At 45.4% G+C, this 22,049-nt stretch overlaps 1 protein-coding gene across 1 annotated transcript in view; it reads left to right on the forward strand.

The window, feature by feature from the left end:
* FNDC1 (fibronectin type III domain containing 1) overlaps window positions 1–22,049 on the forward strand; it is a 962,270-nt gene that overhangs the window by 551,741 nt on the left and 388,480 nt on the right. Inside the window, exons 13-14 of the mRNA XM_069606705.1 lie at window positions 7,229–7,375; window positions 19,711–19,941. Of these exons, the coding sequence (XP_069462806.1) occupies window positions 7,229–7,375; window positions 19,711–19,941 (378 nt within the window). The remainder of the gene's footprint in view (window positions 1–7,228; window positions 7,376–19,710; window positions 19,942–22,049) is intronic.

Raw genomic sequence — 22,049 nt, forward strand, 5'->3', positions numbered from 1 at the left:
TCTATACATTACACAACAAACACATGCTCTAGTGTTATTATATAGTGTGAGCACCTCTTTTCCAAAGGCTGGAACAGGAGGTAATGGCCCAGCAGCCCAAGTTATACGTCTGAACGAATTGAGGGCCTATAAAGAGGGCACAGGGACGTTACCCACCGTTCCAGCCCTTGGAACAGGAAGCTAATGCTATTAGCACCCCGGGTTACCAAAGCGGTGACCCAGGATGCTAAAAAAAAGGATTTTCAGTCATTGAACGGGACGCTGCACGCGTCCTGTTTAATGAATGAAAATGATTTGCTAAAATGGCGGCCATACAGAGCCCCTCTTCCATTCCCATGGCAGCCTGGAAAAGTGAGCAGGGAAGGTGCTGCGGTGGCAGCAGCTGCCACAAAAATCAGGTAAGTGGGGGAGGGTAGGGGGGTTGGGGAATAGTTAACAGACCAAAAATAAGAAACGGGAGGGTGGGGTGAAGATAGCAGCCTGCGGTGGGGGTGGCAGCCTGCAGTGTTCTGTGGAATGGAGGCTGAGATCAGAGATTTCAGCCCTCAACCTACCAACCTGATGGCTATGCCTTCAGTGGACCCTGATTGCCTTCTCATCAAACATAATACATGCATAAGGCTGTTCAGATGCAGATCTCATTCTGCTGTACAAACTAATCAACTCAAGGTTATTTGGGGTCATTACAGGTTTCCGGGTATCCCCCGTTAATTCCGGCAGGATACCTGGAAAGTTGCATCACTGTTTCCACCGCCCGATATCCTGGTATTACCTGGATATTGCGGGTGATTCAGTAACAGTAAGCTCCCGTTCCAATGGACTCCATGGGATGGGAACCACTGAATCACTGCCACGCCTGCCAGTAGTTCACTGCGCCTACCACCAGACTCTGAGTATGCCGGTCCGGAATAGGAGCCAGTACACATTGTTACCGGCACCTTATTTCCGGACCGGCATGCTCGTAATGACCTCCATTTTCTTTCCACAGGCCAGAACCTTTGTTTTTTGCTTTTTAATTATGAACATTATTAGCACAGTACTTTGCAAGGACATGCCATGATTTCTGCAACCCTACTGTGGTGGGTCAAGGATAATTGAGTCATCAACATACAATAACATCTGACAGAAGTGTGGCCATGAAAAAACACAGAATACTGAAGGGGAATGGAGGGGCTAGGGGCTTCTCAACCCCCTAAGCTACTGGCTAGGGGGGTTGAGAAGGACCTAGGTTATTATGGGTAAAGGTGGAATGAGAGTAGCAGCAGCAGAGGCATCACCTGATCTGGGAACTGGCCTGATATGTTGAGCCATACAGTGGCACAGTTTGTGTCCTGCGGGAATGCCCCATCGCAGTGGGAGTGCATTGTCGATATAGGGGAGTTGAGAGGGGAACAGGTACACCTCATAAGGGTGGTGGTGTACTGGGGTTCTCACTGACCATGTTTGAAACCATAGGGCTAGCTGCAAGTTGTACATCATTATTATTTTTTACCCATTTTTCAGTGATTATTATTTTGTGCAAGAAGTGGGCAAGGAGCAAAATTAAACAATGCCTTAGTGCTTAGAGAAGAAAGTGATCATTGATTTCATACTGAGCGCTAACTTTTCCAAGAGGCAAGCCCAGGTTAAGAGACAAAATGGTGTATATGTGTAACAAAAAAAGCTATTTAGAAGAGTTGTACTAGCATTCTAAGCTGGTACTTTTTATATTTGAAAAGGTTCCTTTCTATTGTTGTCATAATAAGATTGCTACACATGCCTTTCTGAACAAAACACACCCTCAAAACGTAGAATGACGATGTAAGTTCTTTCCTAATAGAAGGTTATTATTCAAAGATGGACCATCTTTACACTGGTACTCTTATGTTGCACTCTTTTCAAATGCCTCTACGAGAAAGGGGGGGGGGGAACAAATAGCCCCAATCAGGGTTTCCTGCTGAGTTGCATCAAATCAAAGAGCATTTTGGGTGCATACGATTAAAAACAGATCTTTATAATGGACACGTGTCAGTGATAAATAGTTGTATGCTTGAATCACTAATTACACAATTCACCATGGACTTGGTGCTCATTACATTTTTCACAATGCTCACTCTAATAACAATTTGTTTTGTAACCATGAACCATCTATTCTCATCTGGACAGCCACAGCATTTGGATGCGAGGATTAAATGACTGTGACTTCTGGGACTGTATTGGGGAGCAAAGTGCCGATTTGAGCCAGAATGTTGCAAGAGGAGGCGCCGAGGCGGTGAGGGGGAAAGCGGGGCTTGAGCATTTCCAGTCCCCAAAGCAGAGACATCCTTAGAGAATAATTTAAATATGATTCAACTTATAGATCTCGGCTAGTCCAAAGGCTGTATTTAGCCTGTTGGGATCCGACTAAATTACTTTATGATGCACACAGATCTCTGAAATGCCTTCTTTGCTGCTGTTAAGCTTTAATGCAAATTATCCCGAGGGACACTACGCACTGGAGCTCATTTTATACAAATGAGTAATTTGGCGGTGGAGAGCTGTTACGTGTTGACATACACGTAGGCTGCTCCCCTAAGCCACATATTTTTTTTATTTCATATCGGAGTGCAAAAGTGCAGGGCAAAAGGCAGCATACCATGTGTACGCTGCCTTTTGCCCTGCACTTTTGCACTCTGCCGTGCAAAGTGAGCAAACACTGCTCAAATGGAATGGCAGGCAGCATTTACAAATAAAATTAAACCCTGCCCGACATGCTAGCAGGTCGGGCAGGGTTTAATTTCAATTGTGAACACAGTTTACCATGCACGCATTTTAACTAGTGTTAACATTTACAATGAAACCGTGCCCAACATGTGAGTATGTCTTTCAGGGTCTAATTGTAATTGTAATTGTAAACGCTGCCTGCCATGTGAGCATAGCAGGCAGCGTTTACAATGGATCCCTATGAGGTCCGCCTGCTTGAAGCCGGCGTGGTGACTCGCAAATTGCATTCCAACCCTTCTCTCCGCCATACAAATAAATGAAAATGGGGATAACCCCATTGAAAATGCACTCCAATGTATTGCCCATATCCCATAGAGAATTCAGACAACCAGTCTGTGGCTTTATAATGTTGTGCACTATGGACAACGATGGGCTTTGCATCGCAGCACACTCACTTAGTTTGGTCATGATGTCACTCAACAAGCTGAAAATGAGTGGGGACTTCGTGCTGGGATGTCTCGCCTCAAAATGGCACCCAGTGTACACAGATATGGATCTAAACAGGTGAAATGGCTCTGATTTTCTCTACCATGAAAAGTTCAGTGGGGTGGGGCCTACACACTTTTCAAAAAATCTGTTTGACCAATTACTCTGCTGAAGTTGAATTGTGTAACATGTCTTTAGGTAGAACAAAAATCTTTGGAGCTTCATCGAAAATTAAACCTGAGACTCGGAAGAATGTCAGCATTTTTGATTGAAATACCAAGAACACTATTAAATCCAGTGGTTCAAACTAAAAACAAAATGCATAAAGACCAGCTAAAGTATGCGTATCGTTCAAATCATTGATAAAAAAGAAAAACATACATGACAAGAAAAGTGCGTGAAGGTTAGAAGTGTAAACCCAACCAGTAGCCTCATTAGAATGAACAAGATAGATGTGACGTCAGAGCCAGACGTGAAGAATGAAGCAAACGGTATTTGAGAAATGTTAAAGCAATGCTAGAGTCTCAAAGAATGGATATGGTGTCCAAATATGGGTAGCAAAATGCGGAAACCATGAACATTGGGGAGGAAAGGGGCCCCCATATTTAGACCCTACCCTTTTAACTTTACCCAGCTGTAGCCCTCCTATTCTATAAATGAAAGCACATGTGGGCAGTAGGCCACTGAAATATATAAGGGTATGGATTATGGCAGACATGGGAGGCTGGTGCTGCAGTAAAGCAATTGCGAGTAGCTGCCTGGGCTGCCACTGGCAAAGAAGCACTAGCGTTTGCCAATGTAACCCTAAAAACATCAACTCTGGGTTCATTGTTCTGTAAGGGGAGGGTTGCCAAAAGGCACTTTGCTTGTCACATTAGCACCCTGAGGGGCATCAGAGGATGTTAGCCAATCAGGGAGCTTCGAACGTGTGCTGTATTCTCTGGTCTTAAGACCACGTTCTGAGCTCCCCCACTGCTGCGCACCCCTCGCCCAGTGCCTCCCTTGCTCCCATTCCACATGGGTGCTAATGGCTAAAATAAATTATTGAAAAAGACAAACTTAATTCAATGAATTCCTGCAACACATCGTGACTGTGAGTCTGCATTCAGTGTTAATTATGTCATGGTAATCAACACTGACAATGGACTCCCTCTCCCAGACTCGCCTTTGCAGGACTGAAGGTAAGTACAATGTTCTTTTTTCATAATTTACGTCGATCGGCATTGGGCTGACCCTGCCAGTAACGGCAGAACTGCCCACGTTAAGGAACCCTCGATTTGCTTGGGCCTTTATTTTGGTCGTCTGTAACGCTCACCTGATTCCCGCAGAGGCGCCAGTCTTGACTGGGTGAATGCTGTATCTTCAAAGGTGATGTGTAACACACGGTTGGCTCTTTGGGCTGGACCTCTGTGCACTGTATGTCTGACTCGAAGAGTAAGATGTCTGCAGATAGAAAATATGGGATTAATGAACTGGGGTTATTGGGTGCCTCTCTCCTCTTCCCTTTCTCTTCTCCTGTAGAACCCCAAAGGTTAACGCCCTCACCTTAGGTAAGTGAACGCCGAGCTCTCCATCTGCCTCGGGGCAGGGTGCCGTAACCAGTTTCTTCACTGGATAAGGGTGCAGGCCTCTTGACCTCAGAAGACTGCTGTCCGTCGTTAACTGCACGAACGGTAAGTTCTGGGCAATTCAAATGTCTTAAAAGTCTTTTGTAATGATATCTCTTGTTTTGCAGGGTTCCGGCGATGGCGGATGGCGGGCTGATGAGAGTTGAGGATCGAACCCGCGTGAGGAATAGAAGCGCCTGGAAGCACGTAAGTAAGCACTTGTAGCCTGCTTCACGATGCGCACTAACTGTCCCTTTTATCTTGCAGGTACAAGTTCGGAGCTTTAGAGAAGCTGAAGGGTGCTGGAATACCCACTGGATTCGGCGTGGGAAGGAGTAATGGCACGTGAGTAATAAAGTTGCCCAATGTCTTTAAACGCACCTTCTTTTGTCTTTCAGATGCGGGATGCAGCGCCGAAGGCCTCCGGAGCGTGCGAAGAGCTGGTAAGCTTTTGTCTTTCAGATGCCGGAATGCAGTGCGAAGACCTCCGGAGCATGCGAAGAGTAGGTAAGCCTTTGTCTTTCAGATGCCGGAATGCAGCGCGAGGCGTTGGTGACAGCCGATGGACCAGGTAAGAGATGCGCTGCCACTGAAGACCGTAGTGCTAACCTGTTCTTTCTTTGTCTTTACAGGTGCTGCTGAAGACTGGATTCCAGGATGGTAAGCCTTTGTTCCCTTAGGCCCAGGATCAGAAGCAGAAGACACGATGAGCGTTCTGCTGCAGAGAATGCAGAATAACACAAAGCAAGATTCATCCATCGGGTGTGGTTTAAATAGCCTCCTGTAGTGCTTAGGTGTCTCCTTCCACAGCCACGCCTAGGTAAGAAAAGAGTTCCTGCTTTCCAGAAGAGTTCCAGTGTTCTGAACCTAGGGAGTGGCTCCTGCCCCACCCAACAGGAAAAGTAGTCCCAAACAGAAGAGGATCAGGGGTTCAACTGGCAGGTAAGTAAGCAGCATGGTCTGCTGCAGGTAAGTCCACCCAAGCATTATGAGCCCGGCGCTTCCAGCGCTGGGACTGGGCATCTTTATGAGCCTGGTGCCACTGGCGCCAGGACAGGGTCCAAAAGGTCCCAATTGGGACTGGCTGGCACTCGGAACCGGGGTTATGGGTCTGCTTCCAAGGGAGTCGGGCAAGTCCTGATCTTTTGGAAGCAGAGATCATGACATCGTCTTGCCGTTGACGGCAAGGTCGGCCAGCTGCCTCAATGCTTGTTGCCTTGCGCCGACATTAGAGATATGTCGGAGAGCACTGGGCCTTCACCTCACCACCATCTTAGCAGCAGCCAGGAGCAAACAGAAGGTTTCCAGTGCCCGATTCTTCACTTTCACATTTATCCTGCTTGCTTTGGGGAGCAGGGGCCATGCAATATATGAGGCAACCTGGGTGTGATGAACATGTATGTGAGTACTTGTCTGCATAAAGGTAAGTCGTCACCCGCACTTGCTAGAAGCGAGAAGCACCTACAGACGTTTTAGCCCAAGATGTGGCTTGTATCCTGTCATGTGAAATCCATTCTTATTGGACATCAAAGGGAGGATCCCATGACCACATATGGCACGTCTAAAAATCGGGTGAAAATTGAGTTCTCATAATATTTATGTGCGCAATCAAGTAATCACGCAGTGGCAACGCTTTGCTCAGGCGCGTGCGTACTGGTTATTAAAGACTGAGGTTGGTTACGAAAAGTGGACTACACTTCCCGGAATATGCTAGATCTTTGTACAACAGGTCCAGGCTGTGTACCTTACCTGTAGGACGTGTGAAAACCTTAGTACTCACCTCTGTGTGTCCACTGCCCAAATGCTGTACAATCGTTACAGCGCTTCTTATGCCTTTGCCAAAAGAACCCGGACATAAAACCTGCTTATCCGAAGCCTTCCCTCAGGGAACATGGTGTTCCACTACTCCAGGCACACATGCACCTCTGCAAATCATCATCAAACACTAAGATTGTTCTGCCATTGGCAACCTCCATTCACCGGGCTTGGTTCTGTAGGAGCAAGTGCTCATGAGATGTAACAACACCTGGCGGATGGCATTGTGATGCAAATGGTTGGACACGCATGCCGTTGCTTTAATATTGTATACTTTACTAATAAACTGAAGAATTGCATTGTTACCATATGATATATTCATGGGATATTAATATTATTGCCAAAGAAAGCTAAATGAAATGAAATTAAAAGTTAGCATGTGGAAGAAACCTTAGTTTCAGTTTGATGAAATCATAGTTTTTTTGATAGCCTGCCCGATAGCACAGCGAGTAGAGCGCTCGCTTGTGCAGGCTCTGCTGACACAGGTTTGAATCCTCGCAGGGCCAAACTCAGCCTTTCATTCTTCGCCGTCAATAAATGAGCACCACACTGTTTATAAAAGCAGCGCTCAGATACCTGAGGTTTCGTAGTGCTATATAAATGCTAAATTATTATTATTTGTTTTCTATCCCTTGCAGATTATGAAATAGTTGAGACTACACTTCCCCCACGTGTGGAAGTTGTCACTACAGAACCTTCAGTGACTGAAGTGGCGCCACAAGTCACACCCTTTAAATCAGCCACATTGTCTAACCTCGATATGGCTGGGAAAGAAAGATTTACTGGTAACTTATTTATGTGTTCTTCACTACAATGTTTCTGCAAATGTGTATATGTTGTTTCTTTCAATATTATGCTAGTCAGATTTGTTTCACCTATGTTATGAAATTATAAATTCAATGTTGATTTTCTATGCCATGTGGTCAATTGGAGTTTCACAGAGGCATTGTCGGTGCAGTCCGTTGTCTATTTCTAGTGCACACTTTCCTATTAGAACTGAGTAGAATGGATAAGAAAGTATGCAATGTGTTTAGAAACTGAATTCAACTCAGTGGGCCTCATTACGAGTTTGCTGGTCCGGATACAACGGTACTGGTACCGGTACCGTTGTATCAGGACCGGCAAACTCCGAGTTGTGCTTGCGGGTGCCTTTCATTCTGCCAGGTCTGACCTGGCGGAATGAAAAGCACCCGCGAGCACAGCATTTCGGATGCACAGGCAGTGGAGTAACTTTGCTGAAAATGTTGGGGGGGGCATGACTTCTGAAGAACAGGTGCCCCAGCCAAATGAATGGGGATACAATGGTGTGCTATGAAATTTGGGGGGACAAACACCCCCCCCCCTAAAATTACACCCATGTGCACAGGCATTGTTGATAACGGTGCCTGTGCATCCGGAAGAATTTTTTCTGACGCCCAGGAATGGGCAAATACAGGGTCGAGCAAGGCCGTAATGACCTGGTAATTGCCCATTTCTGGACAATGGAAAAAATGCAACTCCAGCAGCAGCCGTGCCTGTTTTTAACAGGCACGGCTACCGCCAGGGTTGTAATGAGGGCCAGTGACTTCAATACAAACAGCATTGCACAGCACAACAAATACCCGCCCACTCGTAAATACCAAAATACTTTATTCATGAACCATTTCCCTAAATTATGGAAATTTCGAATTTCACAAGCATGCATGTGTCAAAGCACCCAAACTCCAATTCCGTCACAAATACATCTCTCTCCATTGAACTAATTTCCATGCTCATGATCATCTGCTCATGCCGCAGCTTCCACCTTTCTCGTGTACCGCCACAAACTTGAACGTCTGGGTGTCACTTAGAGCATACCACATGCTCAGTCCTCCATTCCATCACTTCAGATGAGGGGATTACTCGTTCCTGTTGCCTCGTGACTATCCCTGCACTGCCTTGTAACTGTCCCCTTGTGTCTCACTCCTACCACTTACTTTTGAATTTCACCAAACTTCTCCTGATGTCTCACTCCTACCACCTCTTTGTTGGTGTCACCAACCCCCTGCTGATGTTGCGCTCCAAACAACTCCTTTTGGCTTTCACAAAACTCCTCATGATGTTCAGTCCTCCAACCTCCTTTTGATATCTTACTTCTACTTTATCCATTTGGCTATCACCAAATTCCTTCTAATGTCTCACTCATGCTACGTGCTTTTGGCTGTCACAAACCCCCTGATGTTTCACTCCTCCTCTGATGAACTTTCCCTGTCCTCTCCAATCTCTTTCTTAGCAAGCTCCTCATTCTCTCCAACCTCGTGCGCTCTAAGCTCCTTACTCTATTCTACTTCCTCTTCTGCTCCAAAATTTTACCATCCTCCAATCACCTCTACACTCCTTTCAACATTTCCTTCTACAAACACTTGCACCAATGGACTGAGCTTGTGTGCATTGATAGGGTTGCATCTCCTCTCCTTGGGCTGCGATATTTGTGAGGGTTTTCACCCGGGATCTGGAGTGGGTGCCAGCAGCGATGAGCTGTCACTAAATGGTTACTTGATCTGCGCTTTATGGACCGGACCAAACCTTTATTTGGACTGATTCCTAACTTTGAATTTACTCCCTGTACCCTTTGTATATGAAAGACTGACTGGCAGATGCACCACTCCTTTGACTGATCAGCGTGCCAGCCAAAGATGGTAAATGCTTTATGAGGGATTCTAAAGCATTCGTTTGGGAAAGACAGGTTAGGTCACTTTCCAATTGCAAGTTTGTATCACCTGAAAATAAAAATGCTGCTGTGAGACAAGTGTTAAGGTGGCCAAAAATCCCAATTAGTACCTGGCGAGGGTCAATCACAATGTAACAAACAATCTGATTGGCCCTTACGGGGGCTTTACCCGACCGGGATTCCTTTCCTGTGTTCCCGGCGGGGAGCGTGACAGTACCTGGCCAATGAGGAGGCTCGAAATGGGGCAATCCCTGCTGCAAGCCTCCACATGGCTGGAGGCTGCCAACCCCCCCCCCCCCCCCGGCGGGGATTCAGGTAAGTGTTTTCTTCCTTCCTTCCCCCTCCTCTGCAAACAATCCCCTCCCTGCCCTACCAACCCCACTTACCTTCTTTTTCTCCTTTTTCGGGAGGAAACACACTGGGAACACTTCTGTTTTCCCTTGCCCAATGGCCATTATTTTGTTCTGTTCCAAAACGCTGCAGCATTTTGGAACAGAAAAAGAATGCTATTACTACCCCTGTCTTGCGGACCGGGGTACTAATAGCAATAAGCACCTCCCCGCTGGGGCATTACCGAGTCAAGTATTGCCCCAGGGCTTCATTATAACTATGGCCCCGGGGCATTACCTGACTCGGTAATGCCCGCGGCTCAGGGCTTATTGCTTAAGTAGACCCTGAGGAATCGGAGTCGATCCAAACCAGACTGAATGATGGAGTAGACAAAGTGCACAGAAAAACCCAGCATTATTCACATCAGAACAAAGCAGGGATAGCATTCAAGCATTGTACTCTTGCCGCTCTCAGTAGGTTAATAAAAAACAATGGCTTAAGTACTACAAATTCATCATCAAGGACATCATAACATAATATCAGTTTATAAAAACTACAGGGAATAGGGATAGGTTAGTGGGGTTGGCTACATACAGAATGTTTAGGGGTTACATTTTTCATTGGGTTACACACATCTGCATTTCACCCTTTATTAATATAGTGGCTGTTCCAGGTTGGCTCCACCTGGAACAGCCACTATATTAATAAAGGGTGAAATGCATCATCTTCATGACAAGTGTTGGTTGGAACATTAGCTGATGGCGGCATAACACTAAGGGTTCTGAAAGGTTGGGTCTCTGCTTCACAACCTTGGACCCTTGGCAGGTTGTCAAGATATGAGCCAAACTTAGAGTAGGGGACGAGAGGCCCATTGGCTGTTCCTATTCCAATTAAAATAGTTACCATCCCTCATTCTCAGGCCATGAGGCCACGCAACCCCTTTGTATTTGGCCTTGTGTGGCGCCTCATGTCTACGCGTCTGTCTAGGGAGTACATTAGGTGTCCTATCTGTATTTGCTTCTAATGAATCCCCAGTGTTCTCCAATTATAGGTCACGTGCTACGAGACTGTGTTTGGACTAGATTTACCTTCTATTTATTAAGGGATTAGTGTTAATGTGTGTGTCATGTTTTCTGTTGCCACTGGGGACACTCTTGGGTTATGCTTCATAGAGTATTTTGGCTTACTGCTCTACAGCACCTTGCTATCAAGGGATTTTTGTGCCCTTCTGAAATGTTAAATTAATCTGGGAGTGTACTGCTTGCGTCTTGGAAATTTCTATCTCAAGCCTTTGTTGTGCCGTTCCAATCCTCTCTTGTTCCACTTTAACCAGAAAAGTGTGGAGTTTATAGTTAGGGCACAGACTTTTGATGGTAGCTTTCCTCCGTTACCTATTAACTGTTTAATTTCTTTTTCAGGAGGTCCAATTATTGTGTGCGTCTGTGTATTGTAAAATACAGCCTGTGGAGTAGTGAACCACTTGCTGGGTTTGCGGCGGCCCAGACCTTGGTGTGTAATCGCCAGTGTGTGTCCGTTTCTGGGCCTGACCGCATTGTCGTGTGTTAGTGGTGCAGAGTCCCCAGTTGTGCCTGACCTGGCACAACTGCATTTCACTGCATTTCAGCCTTGGCATGGTGGTTGATTACTGTTGCCTTAATGAAAATGGTAGGCGGCCATGGAGAATTTGGTGCCCATCCAACATTCTGTATACTTCACATGATTGGGTCATCAGGCAGCAAGGATTGTAGTCAGAATCCTTTACTGGTAAGCAAGCTTACCTCCACAAGCAACAACAAATGTTGCCTTTAAGGATGGATTCCTGGACTGAATATGGAAATATGAGAACTGTACAGATCCTTGGGATTGAGCAGGTGTCCTAGTCAGGGTGTCCTACTCACAGAGCAGTTAGGGCCTTCCTTTTGCCAGACTTGTATGGGCATGTCTGACAATCTAAAGCTGCCTCGGGATACAATATCTTCCCAAGTGGAGGAGCCAGACCGAAAATCTTTGACTTTGTATTCCTTGCCCAGGCATTCATATTGGCAACCAACCATGTGTTTGATGTCGTCTTCCAAGATGGTGGTCTGCACCAAGAACAAAGGAACATCCCTTAAGGACAGACTCACCTAAGAAGGAAACAATGTTGGCCTGGCCAATACATCCCATACAGTCGCTCATTTCTGGGATGGGCCCGAGCTAATGCATACTCCATGGTTTCCATGTCTAAAACATCCAAACATGAAACATCATACTGCCAGCACACCAGTCCCGCCAAACTAACTGCGGGATCACTTCTTCTCTCATCTCCCAATATCACCTGAAGGAACTGAGGTCTAAATAGGTCAACCCGTTCTCAGGCATTCAAAGTCACCACCTATGCAGGGAACAGCAAAGATAAGAACATTCTGATGTCCAGACCATGGACATTCCTGCCTGGTTGAGAAAAAAGAAAATCTATAAGAATACCTCAATGCAGGCCTTTATATGATGGCAGCACACTCGAGAGGTGTTATGTCTTCTTCACTGAGTCGTTGCTAAATTGGACCCCACCTTTATAAAGGATACATTTACACTTTCTGACCCAACATTGTTTAATACACTATGGATTTGTATTGTTTCCACCATGTCTGTATTGGAGGCCACATACTTACAGTGCATGGTCCAGCGGGTTCATTCACTGCCTGGATCATAGTTCTAGCTCTTGTTATTTTTCTTTGTCCACACTGATTTACTCTTTCTACCCTTTTAGTGACATGATGCCTGTCAGTGACCATGTGTCTTATAAATGTATTCTTGAACAGCTGGGGGCCACTTAGCAATAGTTCACCATTTGCCAGACTGTGGTCCCCTTCACTGCAGATTTATTAAGCTATCCAATGCCAAGCTATCCACTAGTCATGGGCTCCAGGCCCACGTCCCCATGCAAATCATCTACTCCTAGACCTGAGTTTCTGCTGGGAAAATTAAACTTCATTATTTTGTAAGAGAGCGAAAAAACTGCAAGACTGGCTGGAAATCTGATATCTGCTATTGGATAATATAGTAGCTTTGGATTTGCACATTTTTTAGAAATAAGTGTAAAGAGACCATTATTATGTAGCTAAATTATCCAAGTTACACCAGTTAACCATATTGCAAGTTTGATATTCTTATCATAGTTTCACCCCTGAACATATCGGTAAAATATGCCCCTAAAGTTAACATTGCAACATTAGCACTTTTCATGAAGATTTGGAATTGGATAAATCAAAGGGTCGTTTCAGATGAAATTCCCCCAAGCTGGGCATCCCTTATTTGACAATAGCACTGCAAAGCACACCTTCTAGCAAAGCCACAGAATCAAAATGCAATAAAGGGCCCAGAAGGAAGCCCAGTCAAAAGAGCTCTGTGCTCGCTGCATCAGTTCAGATCCAATAGGCCTATTTTAATCAGGCTGGGAAATTAGTAATGGAAACCTCCCTGATGCTACTCTCCTGGGGGAGGGTGCAATGAGGGAGAGGAAACGGATTAGGACATAGAATCCTGTGAGGCAAAAGGATCCAGGCCTACACTGGTCAATATTGATGAGAAAATCTGGATGCTTATTGGTTCAAAGGATTCCAAAGTTCCACTCAGGCCGCTAATGATTTTTAGAGATTATTTCCGGGTGAACCTGACTAAATTGCATAAGGTTGTTTACAGTTTGTTATTTCGCAGAAGAGCTAAACCATGACACAAAATGTTGCCTGAGTTCCTAGTAGTTTAAACATGTAATGAGAGAGAAATTGGTCTCTCTTAAACGTGAGCAAATGGTTGTTACCCTGGCTGCCAAGTCCACAGCAGCTGTTTTCTTCCCCTATATCCGTGAAAGACAATTGGCGCCTGCTTACATCAGCAACTTTCTCGGGAATTCCATCGTATGGGACTATCTCCGTCTCAAATTTAATGCAGTAAGCACCTTTGAAATTGTCGGTCCATGGTCTAAAATTCCTAGGGGGATAGAGGCTGTCGGCTCAATGGTGAGGTGGAGACAGTACGACATCTCTTGACAAACTGCAATGCACTGGTTGTGCTGCATAGAAGGGCCCTTAGGGCATCAGGATTTGACCCCCCTACCACCCCGCAGTTGCTCTATGGGACCCTATAATCAGTGGCGTAACACAAAATGTGGGGGCCCCCCTGCGAACCATGCTGAGGGGGCCCCCCCAACTCGGCAACAAATCACGGGTCACGCCACACTCTGGGCCAGCCTAGATTGTCACGCTTGCGCAATACGCATGAACGTGCTGCTGAAGGGGTATGCCGCACACTGCACTAGGAAAAAGATATATATATATATATATATATATATATATATATATGTGTGTGTTTTAATGCAATATACAGCACACTTTCTGAGATAAATTGGCTATAAAGCCAGAGTGTCTGCAATTGTTTTGTAGGGTAACACAATCCAATACATGCAAGTCGCCAACAGTGCACAGGAACATTAATGCTTTGCTATTAAGAATGCCATGCCACAATGAAAACATGTCCAACTGGCTGCACAATGTAGACCAGTGTAAACACGTAATAACATTATAGTAAAGCATGCCAGGCCACATTTAGACATACCTAGACTGGTTGCAGCAAAATGCCAGTCAAAGCAATAACACTCATCAAGAAGAGAGCACACATTAAAGCATGCGTCTCCGCAGCCTCGAACAACACGGCCAAACTCTTTAAAATCTGCAAGGAACTGGTCAATCCTGTTGTGGTCTATACCTCTCCTGTTCCCTCCCAGGCCCTCTTACAGTTCTGGCCTCTCATTTCTCTGCTAAATCTCAGGACATCCTGTCCTCTATGTCCTCTTCCTCTCTCGGCCCCTTTTGGCATCTCTACCTCTCCTCCTCCTTTTTCCTCTTTCTCTCCGACAACACCTGACGAGGTTTCTAGACAAGTCCGATCTATGAAAGTGTCATCCAAACAGGTGCTCCGCTGCTCCTCCAGAACCATCAAAGCCCATATTGACACCTTCGCTCCAGCCTTGGTCGATTTCTGTAATCACTCTTTCGCCACTGCAATGTTCCCCTCTCCCTTTAAGCACTCCCTTGTGCACCCACTCCTCAAGAAGCCGTCTACTGATCCTACCTGCCTGGAAAACTATCGCTCAATCTCCATCACCCCTTTCCTGAGCAAACTCTTGGAAAAGCTTGCCATCTCCCAGCTTACTCTCCACACTGAATCTGTTGGTTGTCTCCATGACCATCAGTCTGGCTTCAGAGCTGCTAGAGGCATGGAAACTGCACTCCTTAACACCCGTGCTGCTCTCTAACCTTGATTCCAGCATTCCTTCTGTTCTCATCCTTCATCTCTCCTCTGCTTTCGACAGGGTCAACTTCGCCATCCTGATCAATCGACTCTGAGAACCTGGGAATCACGGATCAGACCCTAGAGTGACTGACCTACTTCCACTTGGACCGCCACTCTGCTCCCAGGTCCATTGTGGTCCCATTCTCTCTGCCACCTCTCTCTACCTGTGGCATTCCCCAGGGCTCTATCCTCTCACGCTAGTTTTTCAACCTCTACTTGGCCACTTTGGCCTCCCTGATCTCTACCTTCTCCTCTAACTTTCAGTGTTCTGCGGATGACTCGGCTTTCCTTCAGGCTCCCCTCAGCCTCCTCTCCTCTCTTGTTCATTCCTGACTGTCTATCCACGATTCAGGATTGGTGCACCTCCAACGATCTCTGCCTTAATGCCAGTAAGACAGAGATCCTTCTCATTGGGACCCTTGCCTCTGCGTTTCCTCTCTCACTATAGCAGACCACCTTGGGCCCTCTTCCTTTGCCTTCCTGCGAGGCAAAAAACATTGGTGTCATCTTCAACGCCACACTCTCTTTCTCTCCTAACATCTCGAACATCACCAAGAAGTCCCACTACCAGCTGCTCCTCCTCAAAGGCAATCTTCCCTTTCTCACTCTCCACCAGAAGCCCACTGTCTCTAGGCTGGACTACTGCAACAGCCACTTTCTCAATCTGTCTTCCTCTAGTCTTCGTCATCTGCAAATAATCCAGAACAGGACTGCAAGATTTAGCCTTGGCCTCAAGCCCTGGGATTGTATTTCTCCAGCCCTGAAATCTCTCCACTGGACGCAAGGATCAAGTTCAAGAACCTTTGCATTGCCCACAAGGCTTTCTGGGGCCAGTGCCCACACTAAATCCAATGCTCTCTTCCAAAATACGTTCTTTCTCTAGCCGTTCACTCAGCTACCTCCAACTCTCTAAGGCTTAGACATTTCTCCAGGCAGAGAGTGGGAGTAGACCTCTCTCCTCTGCTGGTGCCTCCCCCTGGAATGGCCTCAATGCCCCAATCTCAAATTTAAGGCGGACAACCTGAAGTTTCGGAAGCAGCTAAAAACTTTCCTCTTCCCCTCTGCTTTCGCTCTCTCTCCCCCCCTGCTGACCTACCTGTCTGCTGTACCCACTGGCTGCTTGGCTACCCTCAGATTCTCTTTGAGTCCAGGCTCTTTCTTGATCAGTCACCCTTGCACTGCCTCTGGGCCTACCATGCACTTAGGGGCTGTAACTGTAACCCTGCAGTCCCTTGTTCTCCTTGCACAACCAATAGCCGCTCTGCCTTGGCTGCACTTACTCAGAGCATTGCTGCCCTGTTTTCCCCTCCCCTCTCACTTGCACTTCCCCCCTCCCTTTTCCCTTGCACTTCTCGTTCTCGCAATGACACAAGGCCTAGTGAGATCGTTTGTCTTGTCCTCCCTCTATCATCCCTCCCTTGTGTACACTTGTGTACAGGCGCGTTATAAATGACTTGAATCACATCATATCATTTTATCACAGATGCCCAGAAAAATATACAATGCCGCAGTAAGAAATGGCTAGACTGGCAGCACCCAAATGCCAATCTAGCCAGGTAATTAAAGTTAGCAGGACTGCTTTATCAGAAATGTCCAGTTAAAAGAAAGTCATACCAAACTGAGGAATGACTAGACTGGCTGCATCAAAATGCCTCTCTAGCCACTAATGCCACATATCATGTCTGCTTAGCCTGGATATGGACAACCATTATGATTTATCACACAATACCGCCCCCCACACATCCCCTCTCCCTCCCACCCACTACCCCAACCTCCACAATCAGCTCCTTGGCCCAGAATTACCTCTGCGTCCCTCTTCCTTGTCCCAGAGCTTACTTATGAGGCTCCTTGTCTCATAGGTAAGTACTGGGATGAGGAACAGTGGGACTAGGAGTGATGAAGATTACAGGTAGCTAAATCAGGCATTACCTCCATGTACCTCTACCTCTTCCCAGTACTTGTGTATGAGGCAGAGTGTCTCACACACACATACTGCCTCATACATGAGTACTGGGACGAGGAAGAATAGGGCTAGGAGTAAGCAAGGCATTAAACACAAGTAGTAGCGCAACACCATTGAGTTGACTGGGCTTCAGCACTACCCCCCCCTGACATTTTGGGCTATATTGACTCAACCTGGCTAACCTTTAGAGCAGTTGCCGGACCGAACAGGACACAGATGTTAAACAGCACCTGGTTTTTGCTGTTAACCAGAACCCAGCAATTACCAACTTAAAGCATTTCACTGTTAGTACCTGCATTCAAATGCCACATTATTTAGGCAATTGAAATTGTGATGTGGGTTTAGTACTTGCATGCCAGGGGAGTGATTGGAAGGGTAGAGAGGGAACAGGAGACTGAAAGGAGAGAGTTAACTGATTGTAACATTGAATCTGCACTAGAATAGCCTCATTAAAATGCGTAAATAATTTGATGCGCCCACACAAATAAGTTTCCCCCTCCCCACCGCATGTGAGGTTAGCGCCTCTCCCAACATTTGAAGGGTTAGCCCCCCGAAATGAAGGTTTTGTTGTGCCCCTGTACACAAGCACACACACCATTCACCATATACACACCCAGTCATCCATACATTTAAGTGTGCACCCTTTTACCATACACAGGCAGCCACCTATACATTTAAGTGTGCACCCTTTCACCATGCAGGCACACCCACACAGCTACCCATACATTTAAGTGTGCACCCTTTCACCATACACACACAGGCAGCCAGCTATACATTTGAGTGTGCACCCTTTCACCATAGACTCACACACGCACACGTCATGGAGTTGAGGGGAGCCCTATTACTTCAAAAAGAAATTGGGGCTCATTACAGGTCCAGCAGTAACCGTGCCGGTGCTACCAGCGGGTTGCCGCCGGACCCGTAAAAAATTACTAGCGCCCGACTTCCCGGTGCCACCATGCTATTTCAAGTCCGGCGGCTGGGAAATCAGGTGCCAGTAATTTCGTTAATCCCCAGACTCCACGGGAATGGGGACATCGAAGCACCTGCACCATTGTTAACGGTGCCGGTGCTTCCATGACAGGTCTGCCTACCGTGGCTGCTGTGCCTGGCAGGGTCAGACCTGTCGGGCACGGCAGCCCCACCAGGCAGACCTGTAATATGCCGGTCCGGAAACAACAGTGCCTGTAAGCTTACCAGCACCATTGTTTCCGGACCGGCATGGTCAGAATGAGCCCCAATGTTTCTTTTTTAAGTCACTATAACTTCATTAAGAAATTATTTCAGTTAAGGACCGAATCTTAACCAAAATAATTTCTTTATGATGGCTGAGTGACTTCAAAAACAAACAATTTCTTTTTGAGGGCATAGGGCTCCCCCCCTCCCCATGACATGGAGCCCTCCATCCTAGGGTCTTCCATGTCATGGGGTACGGGGGACCTCGGACTTCAAAAAGAAAGTTTATTTTTGTAGTCACTCTGCCTTTATAAAGGAATGATTTCTGTTACAGAAATGTTCTTTATGAATGCAGAGTGAATTTCAAAAGAAACTTTTTTTTTTAGAAAAAAAATATATATATATTTTTTTAACTGGGGCCCCCTCCCAGGACATGTGCTGGCAGGGCCCCCCACCCCGTGGGCCCCCCCGCACCGCAGGGGCTGCGGGGGCCCCTGTTACGCCAGTGCCTATAATGTCTGGTCTGGTTCCCATGAGGGACTGATTGTCTTTCTCACCAAACTGTGGTATATTTCGAATGCTTGTAGCTCGAATGTGCGTGCATCATATTTTTTACTTTTTTTTTTTAGGCGGTTGATCTGATTTGAGAGATGTTCTTTATGATGTTATGTGTAAAAGGTTGTTTGCTTAACTGTATGATACACAAATTAAAAAATGTAAAAATGATCTGAAGTGTTTCTATCACATTTTCGGTTCTATATATTGTGTAGAATTTTCAGCCATAGTATATATTTGGTTCTATGTAATAATGTCGCCACAAAAATCTCGGCATGCAAAAATATCGCTGAAAAATGGTGTTTTTTTAGTGGCGACATTATTGCATGGAACATGCGGGGGACATCCCCGCAACCCCCAAACTTTTTTTTTTTTTTTTTACATTTTACAAATTTTTTTTTTTTTGCCCCTGTCGCCATATATATGGTCACCCAAATAATATCGCCACAACATTTTCCCGGCGATATTATTTACAGCGACCATATATATGGCGATATTATTACCTGATACCCTTCCTGAGGTTCCATGTAATAATGTCGCCTCAAAAATCTTGCCATGCAAAAATATCGCCGAAAAATGGCCGTTTTTTGTGGCGACATTATTGCCTGGAACATGCGGGGGACACCCCCGCAATCCCCAAACCTTTTTTTTTCTTTTTTTTTTTTTTATCAATGTTTACTTTTTTTTTTGCCCCTGTCCTCATATATATGGTCGCCCAAATAATATCGCCACAACATTTTCCCAGCGATATTATTTACGGCGACCATATATATGGCGATATTATTACCTGATACCATATATTTGATATTTGAATTGAATCTTCACAATAGATACATTGGATCAGTTCAGAAACCAGAAAAATATCTGTGAAAGCATTGGCGGTGGCAAGGCAGAAACACACTCATTCATTTTGAGTGTACTTTTGGCAGGGATTTGTTTGATTGTTGTAATATGCAAATGTGGAAGAATTTCTTAAATGCTCTAGTGGGCGGAGCCTACAATGATTCCTTATGGGAATTCAGGACGAAGATAGAGGTCCTTAGCTTAATCATGTTCTCGTTTTACTCCTCTTTCAGCGCCTTACGTGAGCTATATCAGCAAGGACCCCCAGGCCCCGTGCTCCCTGAACGATGCACTGGACCACTTCCAAGTGGAGAGCCTGCAAGACCTCATTCCATCAGGGCTGGCTGACAATCTCCTGCCGCCCCAGAACATCTCCTACAACCTCACTGTGGTGGCAGTGGAAGGCTGCCATTCCTTCATCATCCTGGACTGGGCCAAGCCTTCTAAGGGAGATTTCATAACAGGTAAGAGAGACTCTCAAGTTCCTGCTCACAAATACTGTGCAATGCACGGTACACTAATGAGTCATTGACACAGTGCACGCACCATTCATTTCACCTCTGAAATCTTATGAGCTGCCTCCTCCAAGGACTCTGGCAACAAACAAAAAAACAACAGGAGGAAGCTTTGGTGCAGAGCTCGTGTATCATTTTAATGTTTATTCTCATGCAGATGACCTGTCGATTTGATCAGGGTCTCTAGGTAGGTAATATAACACACAGCATAGGCAAGAGCCCTTTGTTTCTATACATTTCAAGGACATTGCCATCAGCCTAGAATACAATGGACCTAACTGGAAGAACAATAGGCGGGGCATACGATGAACTCACCTGCCATTACAGAACTCCAATAGATAGCGAATGCACTGTTCTGTACTGTATCATAGAGAGTAAATGGAATGGACAAAATTGGAACAACAGGAGCTTGTCAAGTCATGACAAGTACTTTTTTCGGAGAAAGAAAATTATGTTGCATAAATGCAACATACAGTTTTTAATAAAATAATTCAAAATTATTTAATTGAACACATTTAACATAATCAAGTTCAGACTGTATACCTAAGGGCACATTTCAACTGCTTGAAGTCATTACTAAAAATCTGAAGGTTAAAAACTACAAATGTCTAATAAATGTTAGACCATACTGCATCCTTTCTCATCCTAATATTTCGGCATCTGCTCATCATAATTGCAAACAATGTTATTTATATATGAATTGAGCTAATAGTGAATTGGTTTATTAGTGTCATTGCGTAAACACGATTGCTCAGTTTCATCATCAATGTTATTTTAAGAAACTGCATAAGGGTCCAAGACGCGGTGTACGAGTAACCAACATAAGACGCAGAGATACAGAAATACCCTCCCATTAAACATTAAAAATGAAGATTGCTTTCAATGCTTCAAAAACTACTAAAAACATTGTTGTTCGATATATGTTAACGTGATGGTTACATACCAAAACTTTGTGAGGTCTATACTTTACACCATTAGGCATATGCGTCCGCTAGTACCGTCCTCCTAAATATTCAGTTTAGCAAACCTGTATAGATGTTTTATGTAATTTTCAAATGTAATTTTATTGCTCTATTGCTTGTATGTATATCGTATGTAACTTTTTAAGATGTCTGTAACTACGCAGTGATACCTCAGGGTTTGGGCGTATAACAAATGCAAAAATTAAAGAAATAATTAAAATAAATAACAGGTCTACATCCTGACAAACCATGTTTTTCAGTAATGGCGACTATGTTTATGTGCTTTAGATAATATTAGCAGCCTGGGATGCGGTGCTAACCAGTGGGGATGCTCGGAACGCAGGCTGTATTCTAAAGTCCAAGCCTGCATTCTGACCACCATGGTTAGCCAGCGCTCTCTTCACATGCCCGCGCCTCCTTCCCCCTCAGCTTAGCACCCGTGTAGTTTCCTACATGGGTGCTAATGGTGACTTTTTTTAATTTGCACAGGAAGAAACTTACCTTTACAGCACAGACGCGCAGTGCTGGTTTTGCTGGAAGTTCGTTTTCAGTGCTGATGATGTCACCGTCATTGACATTGAAAACGGACTTCCAGCACACCAGCACTGCACGTCCGTGATGTCAAGGTAAGTTTAATTTTATTTATAAAATAAGAAAAAAGACACCATTATCACCCGTGTAGGCAATTATTCGAGAGCTGGGCGATATGCTCCTCGGTGGCAAGACGACCCTGTAGGTAACGGCATTGATACATTCATTAAGGGACCCTCGCTGCACTCTAGCCCTTAACTTGGGTGGTGGGCCGTTACCTACAGGGACAGCCTGCCACATCGGGGCATATCGCCTCATAATATAATGTTTTGATCTACTAGGCCAGAATGGACTTAAACATTCCTCCATGGCCAAGTTGCAGAATGCAAAGATTAGACTTGGCCTGGAGTAGGTCTTTCAAATGGAATGGTTAATGTTGGTGTATATGTTTACTTTCCACTTTGCCATAACCCTTTCGTTCTGGAGTAAATTAAATCTCTCTTTAGTAAACCATAATCCTTTGCGATAATTACCTGGTCCATGTTAGATGCTCAGCCCCAACAG

This window comes from Ambystoma mexicanum, chromosome 4p (assembly GCF_040938575.1).
Source record: "Ambystoma mexicanum isolate Mex_15411 chromosome 4p, UKY_AmexF1_1, whole genome shotgun sequence".
Lineage (NCBI taxonomy): Eukaryota > Metazoa > Chordata > Amphibia > Caudata > Ambystomatidae > Ambystoma > Ambystoma mexicanum.